Source organism: Pneumocystis murina (assembly GCF_000349005.2).
Source record: "Pneumocystis murina B123 chromosome Unknown supercont1.2, whole genome shotgun sequence".
Lineage (NCBI taxonomy): Eukaryota > Fungi > Ascomycota > Pneumocystomycetes > Pneumocystales > Pneumocystaceae > Pneumocystis > Pneumocystis murina.
In genome coordinates, this window is record NW_017802360.1 from 522,366 (window position 1) to 537,007 (window position 14,642).

Genomic DNA, 14,642 nt, shown 5'->3' on the forward strand with positions numbered 1-14,642 from the left:
TAATACTTTTCTAAATTTTATGGAAAATATGCTAATTTTAATACATTTTCTAAATTTATCACGATTTTTAGAGAAAAATGGTTTTTGGGAGAATTATCGGTGATAATTCATCCTTTTATATATTTTCGTTAAAAAAAAAAGCAATTATAAAATTAACGTTTTAAATTATATGTATATATATATATTATTATATTTTTTTAAATATGTTATATAATTGATATTTTTTAAATTTAATTAATATTGTTTAAATTTAAAATGTTATATATAATAGCAAATGTTTCATGTATTTTATATAGTAGTTTCTATATAATTGTTTTAAATAGATTTGTAAAAATGGAATTTAATTGAAGGAGTAAATGAGACAATATATGGTTATTTTTGTTTTAGTTGCATGAATTATAGTGCGTTTATCATAGTTATATGTTATTATAAATGATATTGATAATTTAAATGTTTTTTTAAATAAAAATATGATTATTTAATATTAGTATGAATTTTATATTTTTTAATTTTGCTATATCACTGTAGAATATGTGCTTTAGTTGTGAAGTTATTATATTTATAAAATTTATATGTTTAAGAGATTATTTATATATTTATTAAATTTATATTACAGTTAATTTTTATATATTAAATTTTAAAATTAAATGTATATTTTTTTTAATTTTCCTATTTTAACATAGAAATTAATTAGTTTTTAAAAGTTATCTGTAATTATAAAAATATCAATATATATTAAAGTCTTTATGAATATGTTCAATAAAACATAAATTCATCTGTTTTTTGAAGATATACTAATCTAATTCTATAAAGAATGCAATAATATTAAATATAATATTAATTTGTCTTTAAAATTTTATTTAAATTATTTCAAACTTAATTTTTAATATTTTAAAGAAAAACTAAAAAAAAGTAATATATAGAGAATTAAAACAATAATTTGTATATATTAAATAAAAATATTTGTTTTCTCGACCATTAAATTTTTAAAACTTCTATAATTTAAAGAATTTAAAAGGATTTATTATCCCTCAAAAAAAAAGATTAAATAAAATATTATTAATAATACCAGTATATTCCATGCTACATTATGGTACTTATATTTTATTGACTATATTGTATTGCTAATAATTCTTAGAAAATTTTTTCTAAAGAAGAAGAAGAAGGTTAATTTGAATTATAAATAAAATAATAATATTTGCATCAATTAGAACATTACCGTATAGTAATAAATTCTGGTATTAAGTCTGGTATAATAGCATTAGCTATTTCAATCCCCTGTGCTTTTATTTTAAATCAAAAATGGTATATTTACTTTTGTTTTTTATTAAAATAAATAATAATCAATTTTAGGAGCAAATTCAGACAATTAACACTTCCAATAAAAGTTTTAGTTTTGAAAAATGGTTTTTCTTAAAGCTAATGATTATATGATTAGTCTTTTTTTATTTCTAGTATAGCAACAGTAATTATTCAATCTAAGCTATTTACAAACTTTCTAATATATTTCAGACTGCACTTGTAATATCTTCAGATAATGCATCAAAAAAGTACCAGGAAAGTAAATATGGTCCCTTCAATCCTGTTAAATCTATCGAAAATTCCAACATACAAAGTATCCTCTTTAAATGGTGTTTAGAAAACAAATGGAAAATTATAGGGGGGTCTTGGGTATTGGGAATGATTGGATCTATGTCATTTCTTTGGAAAGATAAATATCTTACTAAAACTCAAAAATTGGTTCAAGCTAGAATGTATGCCCAGGTAATATATAGATTAATTATCCTTAAATCCCAAAAAAATTAAATGATATAATATTTTAGGCAATTACTCTCATAGTACTTTTAATATCTGTTGGATTATCAATAGATCGTGATCAGCTTTTTGATTCTAATAAAGATTTTAAGGTATTTTCTTATCATAAAAAAAACTAATTTCACAAATATAGAATACTAACAATAATAATAAGAAATCTAATCAAATGTACATTGATAGTAAAAAATAATATTTATAAATCATATTTATTGATTTTTAATTTTTTTTAAATGAATATATTTATTAGAAATAGCTTTTGAGAAAAAATTACTATAATATTATGGATCAAATTATATATAATTCATATTTTAATACTACATATTTTTCGTTAATTGCTTAAATTTCGATATCCACTTATTTAAAAACTTTTTCAAAAACAAATCCATATAAAATGAAAAATGTGCAAAAAGAGATATTAGACTGCAGAATATTAAGTCCATTCTCACTTTTCGTTCAAGAAATTTTAGGGGCTTTTGTACTTTTTTCACTTTTAATTAAACGACATTGGGAATATCCTCGGAGATCTTTTAGAATATGGTAAATTGTTGAAGATATAGATTATAAGAATAATATATTTTCTTCTATTTTTAAGCATTTCTAATGATATATAAAGGTTTTTTGATGTTTCAAAACAAATTATTGGTGCAGGAGTAATTCATATTTTAAATATTTTGATTTCTGATATTATTGGATTTAATCAAGAACATGGCTTTTCTAATCCATGCATATGGTAATATGAATATTGTTTTTTAGAATATTGAATTTATTCATTATATAAGGTATCTTCTGAATATTATGGTAAAGATATATATGAATTTGTGAGATTCTATAATCAAACCTAGATTGATACAACAATAGGAGTTCCTATCCTTTGGATAGTTCTTGGATTTATCGGAAGAATTTGCAAATCTATGGGTTGCATTGGAACTAAATCAGGTGATTATGATGGAGATCCTCCTCGAATTACTTGGTGGTGGAAACAATTGTTTGTAATTTGATAATAACACATTTGAAGTAATATATTTCATAGGTTCATATATATTTTTGGTCTTATATGTATGAAAATTTCAGTCTATCCGATTCTTAGGATACCTATGTTAGATAATACTGCGAATTGGTTACTTTCTTGGACTAGTAGTGAAGAAAAATTACAAATATTTTTTACTATGTTTGTATGTTATTCAACATTTTTTATCATTAAACTTATAAAAAATAGTTTATTCCTTTAATGTTATCATTGTCTCTCTTTATTGAAATAAACTAATGTTTATACTTTTAGAATGAATATACTACAGTATTGGATTGTAGATACAATAATAGCAAAAAAACAAGGACACATTGCTTTAAATTGTGTAAAAGGGGTATTTATTTTTATTATTAGGTAATCATTAATTGAATAATTTTTCAGGATAACAGATTTTAATTTATTTAATGATAATTTAATTTATCTCGATTTTAATCATTGTCAAAATACATTTTTAGAACTATTAAAAAACTTCTAATTACATTTGATCTTACTAGATTCTCTAATGCGCTTAATGTTTTAAAAGAATATAGACATATTAATGTTATGTTATAAATAATGATATATGAACATGTTTTTTGACTGAAACATTATTTAAGCTTTTTTTAAAATCGAGGAAAAAACTATAAAATAATATTCAACTCAAATATTTATTAGATATAAAATGTAAATAAAACTAGAATTTTAACGATATCTACGAAGAGATAATGTATTGTGCCTTTTCCTATAAAATTGTTAAAAATAAAAACAAATAATAAGAGTACTATACCATATTTTTCTCCTTCCACATGAACTTTTGTTATATAAATGTCCTTTACCTGAAACCCCTCTAGATTTCCTTCCAATTGCTGTAAGACCACGAGCTTCCCGATGTTTATGAACTGCATTTACAATCCAATTAATACGAGGATCCCGACGAATAGCTTTATGATGAGGATCAACAAGAATAACCTCGTAATACTACCTAATTAAAACCTAATTCCCATTTCAACCCTTCAAACCTTATAAGTAGAATCCTGATTAACCCAATAACTATTTAGAACCCTCAAATTTGAGCATCTTCTACCAACACGTTCCTCTGCAGTCACTCTTAAACTCTTCTGATATTTAAGTTGATTTACACCCATATTAGTAGGTTTTCCATAGGTTGCCCCTTTGGGAACTGGTCGTTTACGCCCTCCACGACGAACACGAATACGATAAATCACATATCCCTGTTTAGCCTTATAGCCAAGTCGACGTGCTTTATCTGGCCTGGATGGACGAGATGCTCGATGAATAACATTTAATTGACGATATTCCCTTTATTCATTATATTTTAAATCTTAAAAATAAAATAAAACTACCAGCAACGTAATCTTAAAAGAAATCTAAGAATATCCGACTGTTTATGTTTGTATAATTCTAAATATATTAGTCATTTTAAAAAAAATTAAATATTTTTATTAAAAAATTATTTTATTATTCCTAAAATCTTATTCATAAACATACCTTCAACATATTTATAGGCACTAATAAGTCCTGTTATTTTCTTCTTAAGAAAAATTAAATAACTTACCCCATTTTCCTAATTTTTAATTATACAATAAAAAAAAGTTAATTTTTTTAGTTTTTCTTATTAGAAACCGTTAAAATTTTTTAGTAAAATAAAAAATTTAAGATTTTTATTTAAATTTAAATAAATCTAATAAAATAATAAAAAAAAATAAATATTGATAAGTAGTTTAGGAAAATCTTAAGATTCCTTGATATTATTTATCTATTTATTTTTATAGTTCTGTGACTACTTTTATAAATCTTAAAAAGCCGAAGAACAGGAGATTAAAAAAACGAGATGAGCATAAGTCGTCCTCAAATCAATATTTATAGTGAATTAGGTGTTCAAACAGGATCTACTGTTTGTTTTCCAAGTGTTTTGGAGGCGCCTATACGGCCAGATCTTATACAAATGGTTCATACAGCAGTTTCTAAGAATCGACGACAGCCTTATGCAGTAAGTGCTTTAGCAGGTCATCAGACGTCGGCCGAATCATGGGGAACTGGACGAGCAGTTTCACGTATTCCTCGTGTTTCAGGAGGAGGTACTCATAGGGCAGGTCAGGCAGCGTATGTTTATTTTTGGATTGAAAAAAAAATTCTAACAGATATATAAAGATATGGTAATATGTGTAGAGGAGGACATATGTTTGCACCAACAAAGATATGGAGAAAATGGCATGTTAAAGTCAATCTTAATCAAAAGCGTTTTGCAATTGTTTCCGCATTGGCAGCATCAGCTATTCCTTCATTAGTAACAGCACGAGGTCATCGTATTGAGATGGTTCCTGAGATACCATTAGTAGTTTCGGGGGAAATAGAGTCTCTTGATAAAACACGTGAAGCAATTCGTGTTTTAAATTCTCTTAAAGCATACCCAGATGTTGTTAAAGTGATTAATTCACGCAAACTTCGAGCAGGAAAGGGCAAAATGAGAAACCGTCGATATCGTCAGAGACGTGGTCCTCTTATTGTTTATGAAAAAGACAAGGGTATTGTTAAGGCTTTTCGAAATGTTCCTGGCGTAGAACTTGTTAATGTTCGTGCATTGAATCTTCTTCAATTGGCTCCAGGTGGCCATATTGGTCGATTCATTATATGGACACAATCCGCTTTTGAATTACTCGATTCATTATATGGTACAACACAAGAGCCTGCTATTCTCAAGAAAAATTATATGTTGCCATCTAATATCGTTACTCAACCCGATATCACTCGTATTATTAATTCAAGCGAAATTCAAATGGTTCTTCAACCTAAAGGACCCCGACAAACACGACGTAAAATCTCTCAAAAGAAAAATCCCCTTAGAAACCGTCGTATTTTGCTTCGTCTTAATCCATATGCTAAGGTTTCTTTAAAAAGGGTATTATGATTTATTTTTTATATTTTTTTTTCTAATCTTTAAGGCTTTGATCGCTTCGAAAAAAAAATCTGCAACTAAGGAAGTTGCCTCAAAAAAATTCATACAGATTATTAGATCTGATTAACGCCTTTTCATTGTTATTATTTGTATATAATATACATCATTTTCTTTATTTTTATATTATTTACATTATTGTGACTGCCCTTTTTAACTTTCACAAGCTCGAGATTTTTTTAAAAGCCTTTTAAAATCGAATTAAGTTTTTTGATAAAAGATGGCTCCAGCAACGGAGAGGACAGGATTTGGTCGTGGCAAAGGACGAGGAAGGGGCCATAAGGAGGAGAAGGAAGATACTTGGGTTCCAGTAACAAAACTTGGAAGACTTGTTAAAGCAGGAAAAATTCGTTCAATCGAGGAAATTTATCTTTATTCTCTTCCTATCAAGGAATATCAGATTGTTGATTGGTTTTTGCCTAAATTGAAGGATGAAGTATTAAAAATTATGCCAGTTCAAAAGCAAACATGTGCAGGACAGAGGACTCGATTTAAAGCATTTGTTGTAGTTGGAGATTCAAATGGGCATGTAGGTCTTGGTGTAAAATGTTCTAAGGAAGTGGCTATTGCTATACGTGGGGCAATTATTCTTGCCAAATTATCAGTAATTCCAGTTCGTCGAGGATATTGGGGATCTTCTTTAGGAGATCCTCATACTGTTTGTGTAAAAGTGAGTGGAAAATGTAGTTCATCGATGTGCCGTCTTGTTCCTGCACCTCGAGGAACAGGTATTGTTGCTGCACCTACTCCTAAACGCCTTCTTCAATTTGCTGGTATTCAGGATTGTTATACATCATCTCGTGGAGCTACGCGAACTCTTGGAAATTTTGTTAAAGCTACGTTTATAGCTATTGGGAATACTTATAGTTTTTTGACACCTAATTTATGGAAAGAAATTCCTTATACAGCAACTCCTTATGAAGAGTTTTCGGATGTTCTTATGCAAACTGAAAAAGTTAGATATTGATCTAATTAATTTTATCTCAATATATAAGGGAAATATTTATATACATTCATTTTCATATTCATTTGTTTTATTATACAAAGATTCTTGCTTATATTATTTTTGAGATTTATAGAGCTTTATAAATCTAGTTTTGATGTTCTGTTTTTTTAATATAAATATGTTCTTTATCTTTTGTATTTTAATCTTTTAGGAGTTATTGGATTCACTAGTTTCTTCTCCTTCCAAATCTATTTCAATTGCTTCCTCATCGTATTCAGTTTCTTCAAGAAAATCTTCAAATTGTTCTTCCATACTATACTAAATTAAAATTAGACTTTTAAAAAAAAATAAATCAAAATCTACTATTTCTTCGTCTTCTTCTACATCATCTTGTACAGGAGGCATTTCTTCACCTCCCTCTCCATCCCACCGTATATTGAATCTAGTTACACGAGGTTTTTCTGCAAGAATATTACGTTGAACATCTTCTACTGTCCATTTTTCGACATCTGGAGTACCATCGTCTCTCAATAATACTCCTGGAAGCTCATTATTAACATAATATCCAACTCTTACAAATTCTCGACTATCATAAGCACATGTGAGTAATATAACAGTAACACCAAGAATATCTTTCTTAGGAATAAGTTCTGCCGTAGGTGGATCTGCTTGAAACAAAAATTTATTAATTCCAATGGGTATAGGTCCAACTAAAAGGCTATCAAGTTCTTGATCATGTAATGTAGAAGTTGCTGAACCAACATAAGTTAATTTCCATTCTAAATCTAATTTGTTTATGAACTAAAAATAAAAAATGTAATGTACCTACCATTTTTTAGAGATTCTAAACATTCAAACGTAATTTCAAACTCATAAGGTGATAGAAAAGGAGCTGGATTATTCAATATATCAATAGACAATATATTGACAATAGACATTTTAAAATCAATTGATGAAAATATTCAAAACCAGAAAAAAATAAAAAATACAGAAGTTTAAATAAATAAAAAATCTAAGCCTATATGCCCAAATACGTTTAAAAACTAATAAACAAAAAAGACGATTAGGTTTTTTTTTTAAAGATTATAAAGAATGAATGATTATTATTTTCTAAAATGTTATAGTGAAATGAAACAAGATTAAATTATATAAAACATAAATATTGAATGTATATACAAGTATTTTTGAAACTTAGGTATAAAAAGTAAATTTTTCAGAATCAGCTTCTTGAATTTGAGATCGATATGCTTCTTCTATATCTAAGAAAAGATTAGAATTAAAAATTAAATAAGATAAAGACCTGAATGAATAACAAGATAACGACTTTTACGAATTGCGACCAAGCCTGCTTCTTGCATAACAGCAGCAATTTGGGCACCAGATGTTATATCAGGACTTTTAATAATTAGAAAAATTTAATATAAGGATTTATTTTACCGAAGAATAAAACTATCAAGATCAACTTCAGGAGAAAGGGACATTTTTGAGGCAATCGTGTTATATATAAGTCGTTTCTGACGTCTTAAAAAACATTAATATGTATTATTATAAATTTTATAAAATAAACCTATCAGTTTTTGGAAATTCAATTTTTCTATCCAAACGTCCAGGCCGAAGTAGCGCTGGATCCAAAGTATCTGCCCTATTGGTAGCCATAATAACCTAAAAATCGCTTCATAATATATAACTAAGTATATATATTATATACTTTAACATTAGATCCTTGATCAAAACCATCCATCTGATTTAATAATTCAAGGAGAATACGCTGAACTTCACGATCAGCACCTGAAAATTATAAGTTAACATATAATATTTATCTATAATAATAATACCAGTTTGTGCATCAAATCGTTTTGTGGCAATAGCATCAATCTCATCAATGAAAATAATTGAAGGCGCATTTTCTCTAGCTAGTCTAAAGACATCACGTACCATTCGAGGTCCTTCTCCAAGATATTTTTGAACAAATTCACTTCCAACGACCCGTATAAAACTTGCAGTAGTAGAATTTGCAACTGCCTTAACAAGCATAGTTTTACCAGTTCCAGGAGGCCCATATAGTAAAACACCCCTCGGGGGATCAATACCTAGAGAGCATATCACCTAGATTGAAATAATATTAAACGTATATATACCAATTTGTTTGTAAAGATCAGCTTGGGTCAAAGGAAGTTCAACTGCTTCTTTAATTTCTTGTTTTTGCATATCAAGTCCTCCAACATCTTGATAAGTAACATCTGGCCTCTCATCCGGACGAAGCATAGCAATACTGCTATCTGCTTCTGGAGGTAAAATATCAACAAGAGCACTACTGTGCCTATGCAAAGCAACACTAGAAAAAGGACGAAGAAGTTCTCGATCAAGTGTTGAGAGAATACGAACAATATAATTCGATCCTGTTGTAGATCCAACAATCGCTAATTATACTTTTAATATACTTTTTTAAAATAATATATAAAAAGATACCTGTATTTTCATCAATAGCTTCCAAAAACTGTCCAATAACAAGAGGTACGCTTTGAATTCGCTTTACTTCTTCCTGTGCACGAACAAGTTCTCTTTTAAGACTTTTTTGATCATTTTTAATAAATGTTTCTTGCAATTCTAACATTTCTAAATGTCGTTGAAGATATTTTAACCGAATATAAGGGTCATTTGACATTACTGTCTTAGGAAAAATAGAATTTTGAGGTCCTTTTGTCTCCTTCTTTGATACAGAATCTGTTCGACATGAATTTTCTAGATAATCATTATCATTTTCCATTTTATTCTTAATAATTTATTTTTTGGTGAGATTAAAAGATACAAAAATTAAAATGATTAAAAAATTACAGAAAATTTAGAGTTTTTAAAAATATCTATTAAAAATAAAAATAAGAATCTAATTTTGAAAACAAAAAAAAACATATATACAAAATAATTTGTATTTTAATCAAGAACCTAATATATAATTCATAAAGCATCTTGCATTATTTTATCATTACTATCTGTTCCCTCATTATTGCTAACGCCTTCATGAGTCAAATAAGAATTATGTAAAGTAGATGTGGATTTATTAGGGTTAGATTGTTTTATTTCATTTATAGCCATATGGTTTTTATTTTTAAACTCAGTTTTAAGTGTCCATTTCATAATATACGGTCCTTTTTTAAGTAATACCGCTATTGATTCCAGAACCTCTTTAAGATATGTCTATTAAAGTAAGAAAAATAAATTTAAAAAATATTAGAACTTCAGGTTGTTTCGTAATTTCTTTCAAAGTCTTCATTGAATAATAGTCGTAATCATCAAAACATTTGAATAATATATCAAGAAGTTCATTACGTGGCAATCGAGATGCTTTTTGATCTTGAGAATTTTTTTTGGTATTTTTCTAAGAAGAATATAAATAATTAGTCTTTCAAATAATAAAGGAATTACAATGAAATTGCTAAATCGAAGCGTATTTGTTTCAGGTATTCCTAAAGTCATAAAATTCCCTGTAAGAGCATTATAATTATTAAGCATTTGTATTTTCCGTTTAGGCTGAGAAGCAATCCTGGATCGTGTCTGCATAACTTTCCGATACTGTTCATTAATAATAGGTGATATATTACATTCATGAGCAATTGTCCCAACAAGTGCAATATGCTCTTTTTAAAAAAATTAAAAAATTATTTGAAATATACAATATACACACTTTGTAAAGATTTACACGGATTATGATATTTTTCAGAATATCTTTCCGATAAAAATGTCTGATCTGATGTATTTTGCACTGATTTCAAATCTTTTTCTGCAAAAACATACGTATTACGTGTATGTCGATTCATCACAAACACATTATATTCCAAAGGTAAATCCTTATTCCCCTCAATATTAGGTATTATGAGCTTAATCTTCAATATTAGTTTTTTTTTAAAATTTACTATTAATTTACATTATCCAATTTGTTACTAATAATTTCATTAATATTTATTACTTTTAAATAGAAAAACACCTACTTCTCAATACGGATAACACCAAGATCAACTCCATCCTCCTTAATTAGCTCCCATCTATCCAAAAGAAATTTTGGAACTTTAACAAGCCATACTTTACTTCTCATTCTTGACATATCTAAATCTCCTGAGTCATCTTCATAACCTTCATAATCTATATCAATATCTCCTTTTATAGACTCTTCTTTTTTAATAAAAACCCCTTCATTATTCATTCCCTTTTCATTTACTTTTTTTTCTATACGTTCTAACCGTATACTTTTTTTGAACGTCAGCGGCGCTATAAAGGGCTCTATCATTATAGAAAAAACAATAAAACTCAAGAAATTCTTAATGATAAACTATAAAAAATATATAGGAAGCTTTCTTATAAGGTCTTCTCATATTATTTCAAAAAACATGGAAAAAAAAGCACCTCTTATTGATGAATTAAAGGCTCGTGGACTTATACAAATGATATCAAGGTATAATATATATTCATTAGCGAAGAATATAAATTAAACGAATAAGAATAGTTCGAAATTAAAGGATGAAATAGATTCTAACAATATTTCAGTATATATGGGTGTGGATCCTACAGGAGCATCGCTTCATATTGGACATCTAGTCGTATTACTGCCTCTTCTTCATTTTTATTTAAAAGGGCATTTTTGTTACGGAATAGTAGGAAGAAATATTTAAGATGTAATATTAATAATGAATTTTATTATAAGGTTGGTGGCGGAACATCACGTATTGGAGATCCATCTGGTAAAATGAAAGAAAGAAAAAATATGAGTTTAGAATGTATAACTGATAATTGTTTAAAAATTGAGAATCAGCTCGATAAATTTTTTAAAAACGGGACAGCATATGCACTTAAGCGAGGATATGACTCTTCAAAAATTGGAAAATATTATATTATTAATAATTTAACATGGTATAATCAGCTTTCACTTTTTGACTTTTTAAAAATAGTTGGATCGAATATTCGATTGAAAAGAATGCTTTCAAGAGATAGGTATTCAAGAAAATAACTAGTTATACTGTTTAATATATCATTAGCGTGAAAAATCGACTTGAATCAGATCGAGGGATTAATTATAGCGAATTTACTTATCAGTTGCTTCAAGCGTATGATTTCTGGTATTTGAATAAACATCATAATGTTTCGCTACAAATAGGAGGTAGCGATCAATGGGGAAATATTGTTTCAGGAATAGAACTTATTAATAAAATGAATCCTCAGGAAAACCAAACAGATTCATTAATATTTAGAAAAGAACCATATGGGATGATTGTGCCTCTATTACTTAAGAAAAATGGAGAGAAAATTGGGAAGAGTTCGGGAAATGCTATTTGGCTTAATCCTGATATGTTTAGCCCTTATGAACTTTATCAAGTATCTTATGTTTTATTATATTATATTATCTAATATATAGTATTTTATACAATCTTCAGATGAAATTGTTGAAAAATATTTAAAATTTTTCACACTTCTTCCTTTAGATGTTATTTATGAAATTATAAAACAACATTCTAATAACCCAGAGAAACGCTATGCGCAGCATAAACTTGCAGAAGAGATTGTTATGCTAATTCATGGACAAGAGGAAATGGAAAAATCTAGAACTGTTGCGAAATTGTTATTTTCAAATCAAGAAAAAGATAAAGAATTGGAAATTTCTCATATTTTTAAGGTATTGTCGGATAAACAAGATATTATTACTTTAAGTAAAAAAAAAGTTATTGGAATGACAATATCTCAAATAATTAGAGAAAGTAAAGTTATTTCAAGTAAATGTGGTTTTAAATACATATATATTAATAAAAATTAATAAATTTTAGCAAAAATAAATAAATTAATACAGAATGGCGGAGTGTGTAATAATAAAGAAAAAATAACTAATCCATTGACACATGTCACAGAAGATTGGCTTATTGGAAAGAAATTTCTTATTTTAAAGTTAGGAAAAAAGAGACACATAATAATCAATGTAGAAAATTAATGAAATCATTATTATTAATCTTATTGTACAATATAGTATTTATTAAAAAACATGAATATGCTGCTTATAATTTAATTAGCTAGAAACTTCATGCCTTTAAAAATAATTCGTGTAACAAGATACATTATACCCCCGAATGTTCCAATTCCGCCCGTATATATTAAAAAATCTAATATTTTCCTTTGCCTTTTCCATTTTTCAAGTGCTAGAGAATAGCGAATATTAGAAAAACTAATCATTGTATATAAAGGAACAATTCCAAGAAGTGGAAATCGTAAATATAAGAAATCTTCAATGATTTTTTTTATTGCATATCCTTGAGAGATAGATGATCTCATATCTTCCCAATTATGCAGTGCCAAGTCACACATAGCAACAACATCGACATATCTTGTGCTTGAATAATTTATCAAAGCTTTTTCTAGGTTTGTAGAATTCAAATTTATAAGTTGATAAAGCAATCTAACATCTTCAAAGCCACAATTCATTCCTTGTCCATAAAATGGAACCATACAATGTGATGCATCGCCAATAATAACGCATTTTGACTTATAGAAATGAGGTTTACACTGATAAAGCATTAGTTCAATATTTAACTTAAAATAGATACCTAACCTTTATTGTTAGAAGAGGGGATTTAGGATTCATAAAAAATTGCTTTACAAGCTCATTATGACCTATAAGATTTATAAGATCAGGAAAATTTTGGCTAAATAATTCTAGAAGATCATATTCTGTTTCTATTTTCTCAAACATAGTTTTAGGCATAAATAGTGTACAAGTAAAAGTTTTGTTCTAATTATTAGAAAGTTTACAAAGTTTTAAAATCTTACTGTATTTGGAAGCGCAATAAACATGAATGTTTTACGTGGCCATATATGAAGATAATTGGGTTCAATAGCATAATGCATTGCCTCATCTTTGATAAGAGCTGGTATACTAAATTCACACCACATACTTTTAAATCCATGTGAGAACTATGTCAAATACACTTTTCTGTAGAAAAATTACCTATCAATATATTTTTTTTCAAAATCAACCCTATAAACGAATTAACTTATTTGTTGATTAAAAAAACAAACCCCTACATTATTTTCTTTTCTAAAGATTGCCTAACAGTGGAATAAACTCCATCGCATCCAATAATAAGGTCTACATTAGTTTTAATTAAATTATTTACATCATGGCTATTTTAAAAAGTAAATTTCCTTTAGAATAATAATAATAACATACTTTCTTCTAAACCAAACTGTTCCTGTATCAAAATCACAATCCACAACTTTACAGTCAAAAAATAATTTAACATTAGAAAGTTTTTCAGCCTCATCAAGTAATTTTGCTGTAAGCCATTTACGATCAATAGAGTTAATATACTATAAAATTAATAAAAAAAAAAAAAAAAGAAAAATACTCTTCCATATACATCATATCTTCGACTCATTTGTTTCCCTTCTGTACTGTGAATCATCCTTCCATACATAGGGATAGTATTTTCCAAAATAACTTTATCAAGGCCAATATGGCGTAAAGATTCAATTCCTCGTTCTGATAACGCAAGATTTATAGATTTTCGAACAGAAAGGCTGTCATTTACTGAATTTCTTATATCTTTTAAAAAATAAAATATTTATTTAATATAAAAAAAGGGTTTTACCACATCTTCGCTCATATAATTCTACTTCCCATCCATCCTTTCCAAAAAAAAGAGCCGAAAGAGCACCAACGGGTCCTCCTAAGAGATTATACTATCAAAAACGCTTTATTGATTTTTTTTTATTATACCTCCAACAATTGCTATTTTTTTAATATTTGTCATTTGTTGTTTAAATAGTTTTGATTTTTTTTAAATTTTTAATTTCTAAAACAAAATCCAAACTCCCTTATTTAATATTATAAAGCAATAAATCAATAAAATAGATATTATGTTTAA

The 14,642-nt window shown here is 27.3% G+C and overlaps 10 protein-coding genes across 10 annotated transcripts; 5 read left to right on the top strand and 5 right to left on the bottom strand.

Annotated features, from left to right (window-relative positions):
* Positions 1–1,090: 1,090 nt before the first annotated feature.
* On the top strand, positions 1,091–2,005 carry PNEG_00810 (hypothetical protein; the record flags this gene model as incomplete). Its single annotated transcript, XM_007874526.1, has 8 exons — positions 1,091–1,093; positions 1,139–1,166; positions 1,212–1,305; positions 1,354–1,387; positions 1,439–1,465; positions 1,513–1,764; positions 1,824–1,907; positions 1,949–2,005. The coding sequence occupies 8 exons, from the start codon at positions 1,091–1,093 to the stop codon at positions 2,003–2,005; spliced, it is 579 nt and encodes a 192-aa protein (XP_007872717.1).
* A 201-nt stretch (positions 2,006–2,206) lies between these two features.
* Positions 2,207–3,238, top strand: PNEG_00811 (hypothetical protein; the record flags this gene model as incomplete). The annotated part of the gene is made up of 8 exons (XM_007874527.1): positions 2,207–2,352; positions 2,429–2,545; positions 2,595–2,613; positions 2,658–2,800; positions 2,846–2,987; positions 3,032–3,045; positions 3,095–3,176; positions 3,224–3,238. The coding sequence occupies 8 exons, from the start codon at positions 2,207–2,209 to the stop codon at positions 3,236–3,238; spliced, it is 678 nt and encodes a 225-aa protein (XP_007872718.1).
* Positions 3,239–3,523: 285 nt separating this feature from the next.
* On the bottom strand, positions 3,524–4,402 carry PNEG_00812 (60S ribosomal protein L15; the record flags this gene model as incomplete). The annotated part of the gene is made up of 6 exons (XM_007874528.1): positions 3,524–3,563; positions 3,609–3,799; positions 3,841–4,141; positions 4,186–4,243; positions 4,331–4,350; positions 4,398–4,402. 6 exons carry the CDS (start codon positions 4,400–4,402, stop codon positions 3,524–3,526), a joined length of 615 nt encoding a protein of 204 aa, XP_007872719.1.
* Positions 4,403–4,673: 271 nt separating this feature from the next.
* PNEG_00813 (hypothetical protein) lies at positions 4,674–5,865 on the top strand (the record flags this gene model as incomplete). The annotated part of the gene is made up of 3 exons (XM_007874529.2): positions 4,674–4,945; positions 4,994–5,741; positions 5,785–5,865. The coding sequence occupies 3 exons, from the start codon at positions 4,674–4,676 to the stop codon at positions 5,863–5,865; spliced, it is 1,101 nt and encodes a 366-aa protein (XP_007872720.1).
* Positions 5,866–6,015: 150 nt separating this feature from the next.
* On the top strand, positions 6,016–6,791 carry PNEG_00814 (40S ribosomal protein S2; the record flags this gene model as incomplete). Its single annotated transcript, XM_007874530.1, has 1 exon — positions 6,016–6,791. The coding sequence occupies one exon, from the start codon at positions 6,016–6,018 to the stop codon at positions 6,760–6,762; it is 747 nt and encodes a 248-aa protein (XP_007872721.1). The 3' UTR covers positions 6,763–6,791.
* A 157-nt stretch (positions 6,792–6,948) lies between these two features.
* PNEG_00815 (hypothetical protein) lies at positions 6,949–7,679 on the bottom strand (the record flags this gene model as incomplete). The annotated part of the gene is made up of 3 exons (XM_007874531.1): positions 6,949–7,059; positions 7,105–7,526; positions 7,571–7,679. The coding sequence occupies 3 exons, from the start codon at positions 7,677–7,679 to the stop codon at positions 6,949–6,951; spliced, it is 642 nt and encodes a 213-aa protein (XP_007872722.1).
* A 190-nt stretch (positions 7,680–7,869) lies between these two features.
* On the bottom strand, positions 7,870–9,508 carry PNEG_00816 (hypothetical protein; the record flags this gene model as incomplete). Its single annotated transcript, XM_007874532.1, has 8 exons — positions 7,870–8,000; positions 8,042–8,136; positions 8,179–8,262; positions 8,309–8,403; positions 8,450–8,529; positions 8,577–8,831; positions 8,880–9,161; positions 9,211–9,508. 8 exons carry the CDS (start codon positions 9,506–9,508, stop codon positions 7,933–7,935), a joined length of 1,257 nt encoding a protein of 418 aa, XP_007872723.1. The 3' UTR covers positions 7,870–7,932.
* A 188-nt stretch (positions 9,509–9,696) lies between these two features.
* PNEG_00817 (hypothetical protein) lies at positions 9,697–10,939 on the bottom strand (the record flags this gene model as incomplete). Its single annotated transcript, XM_007874533.1, has 6 exons — positions 9,697–9,936; positions 9,977–10,117; positions 10,165–10,376; positions 10,424–10,622; positions 10,664–10,679; positions 10,728–10,939. 6 exons carry the CDS (start codon positions 10,937–10,939, stop codon positions 9,697–9,699), a joined length of 1,020 nt encoding a protein of 339 aa, XP_007872724.1.
* Positions 10,940–11,285: 346 nt separating this feature from the next.
* PNEG_00818 (tyrosine-tRNA ligase) lies at positions 11,286–12,763 on the top strand (the record flags this gene model as incomplete). The annotated part of the gene is made up of 5 exons (XM_007874534.1): positions 11,286–11,387; positions 11,438–11,724; positions 11,769–12,105; positions 12,146–12,506; positions 12,552–12,763. 5 exons carry the CDS (start codon positions 11,286–11,288, stop codon positions 12,710–12,712), a joined length of 1,248 nt encoding a protein of 415 aa, XP_007872725.1. The 3' UTR covers positions 12,713–12,763.
* Positions 12,764–12,783: 20 nt separating this feature from the next.
* Positions 12,784–14,528, bottom strand: PNEG_00819 (hypothetical protein; the record flags this gene model as incomplete). Its single annotated transcript, XM_007874535.1, has 9 exons — positions 12,784–13,281; positions 13,328–13,507; positions 13,546–13,669; positions 13,724–13,753; positions 13,801–13,899; positions 13,946–14,085; positions 14,124–14,320; positions 14,367–14,444; positions 14,495–14,528. The coding sequence occupies 9 exons, from the start codon at positions 14,526–14,528 to the stop codon at positions 12,784–12,786; spliced, it is 1,380 nt and encodes a 459-aa protein (XP_007872726.1).
* Positions 14,529–14,642: the final 114 nt, after the last annotated feature.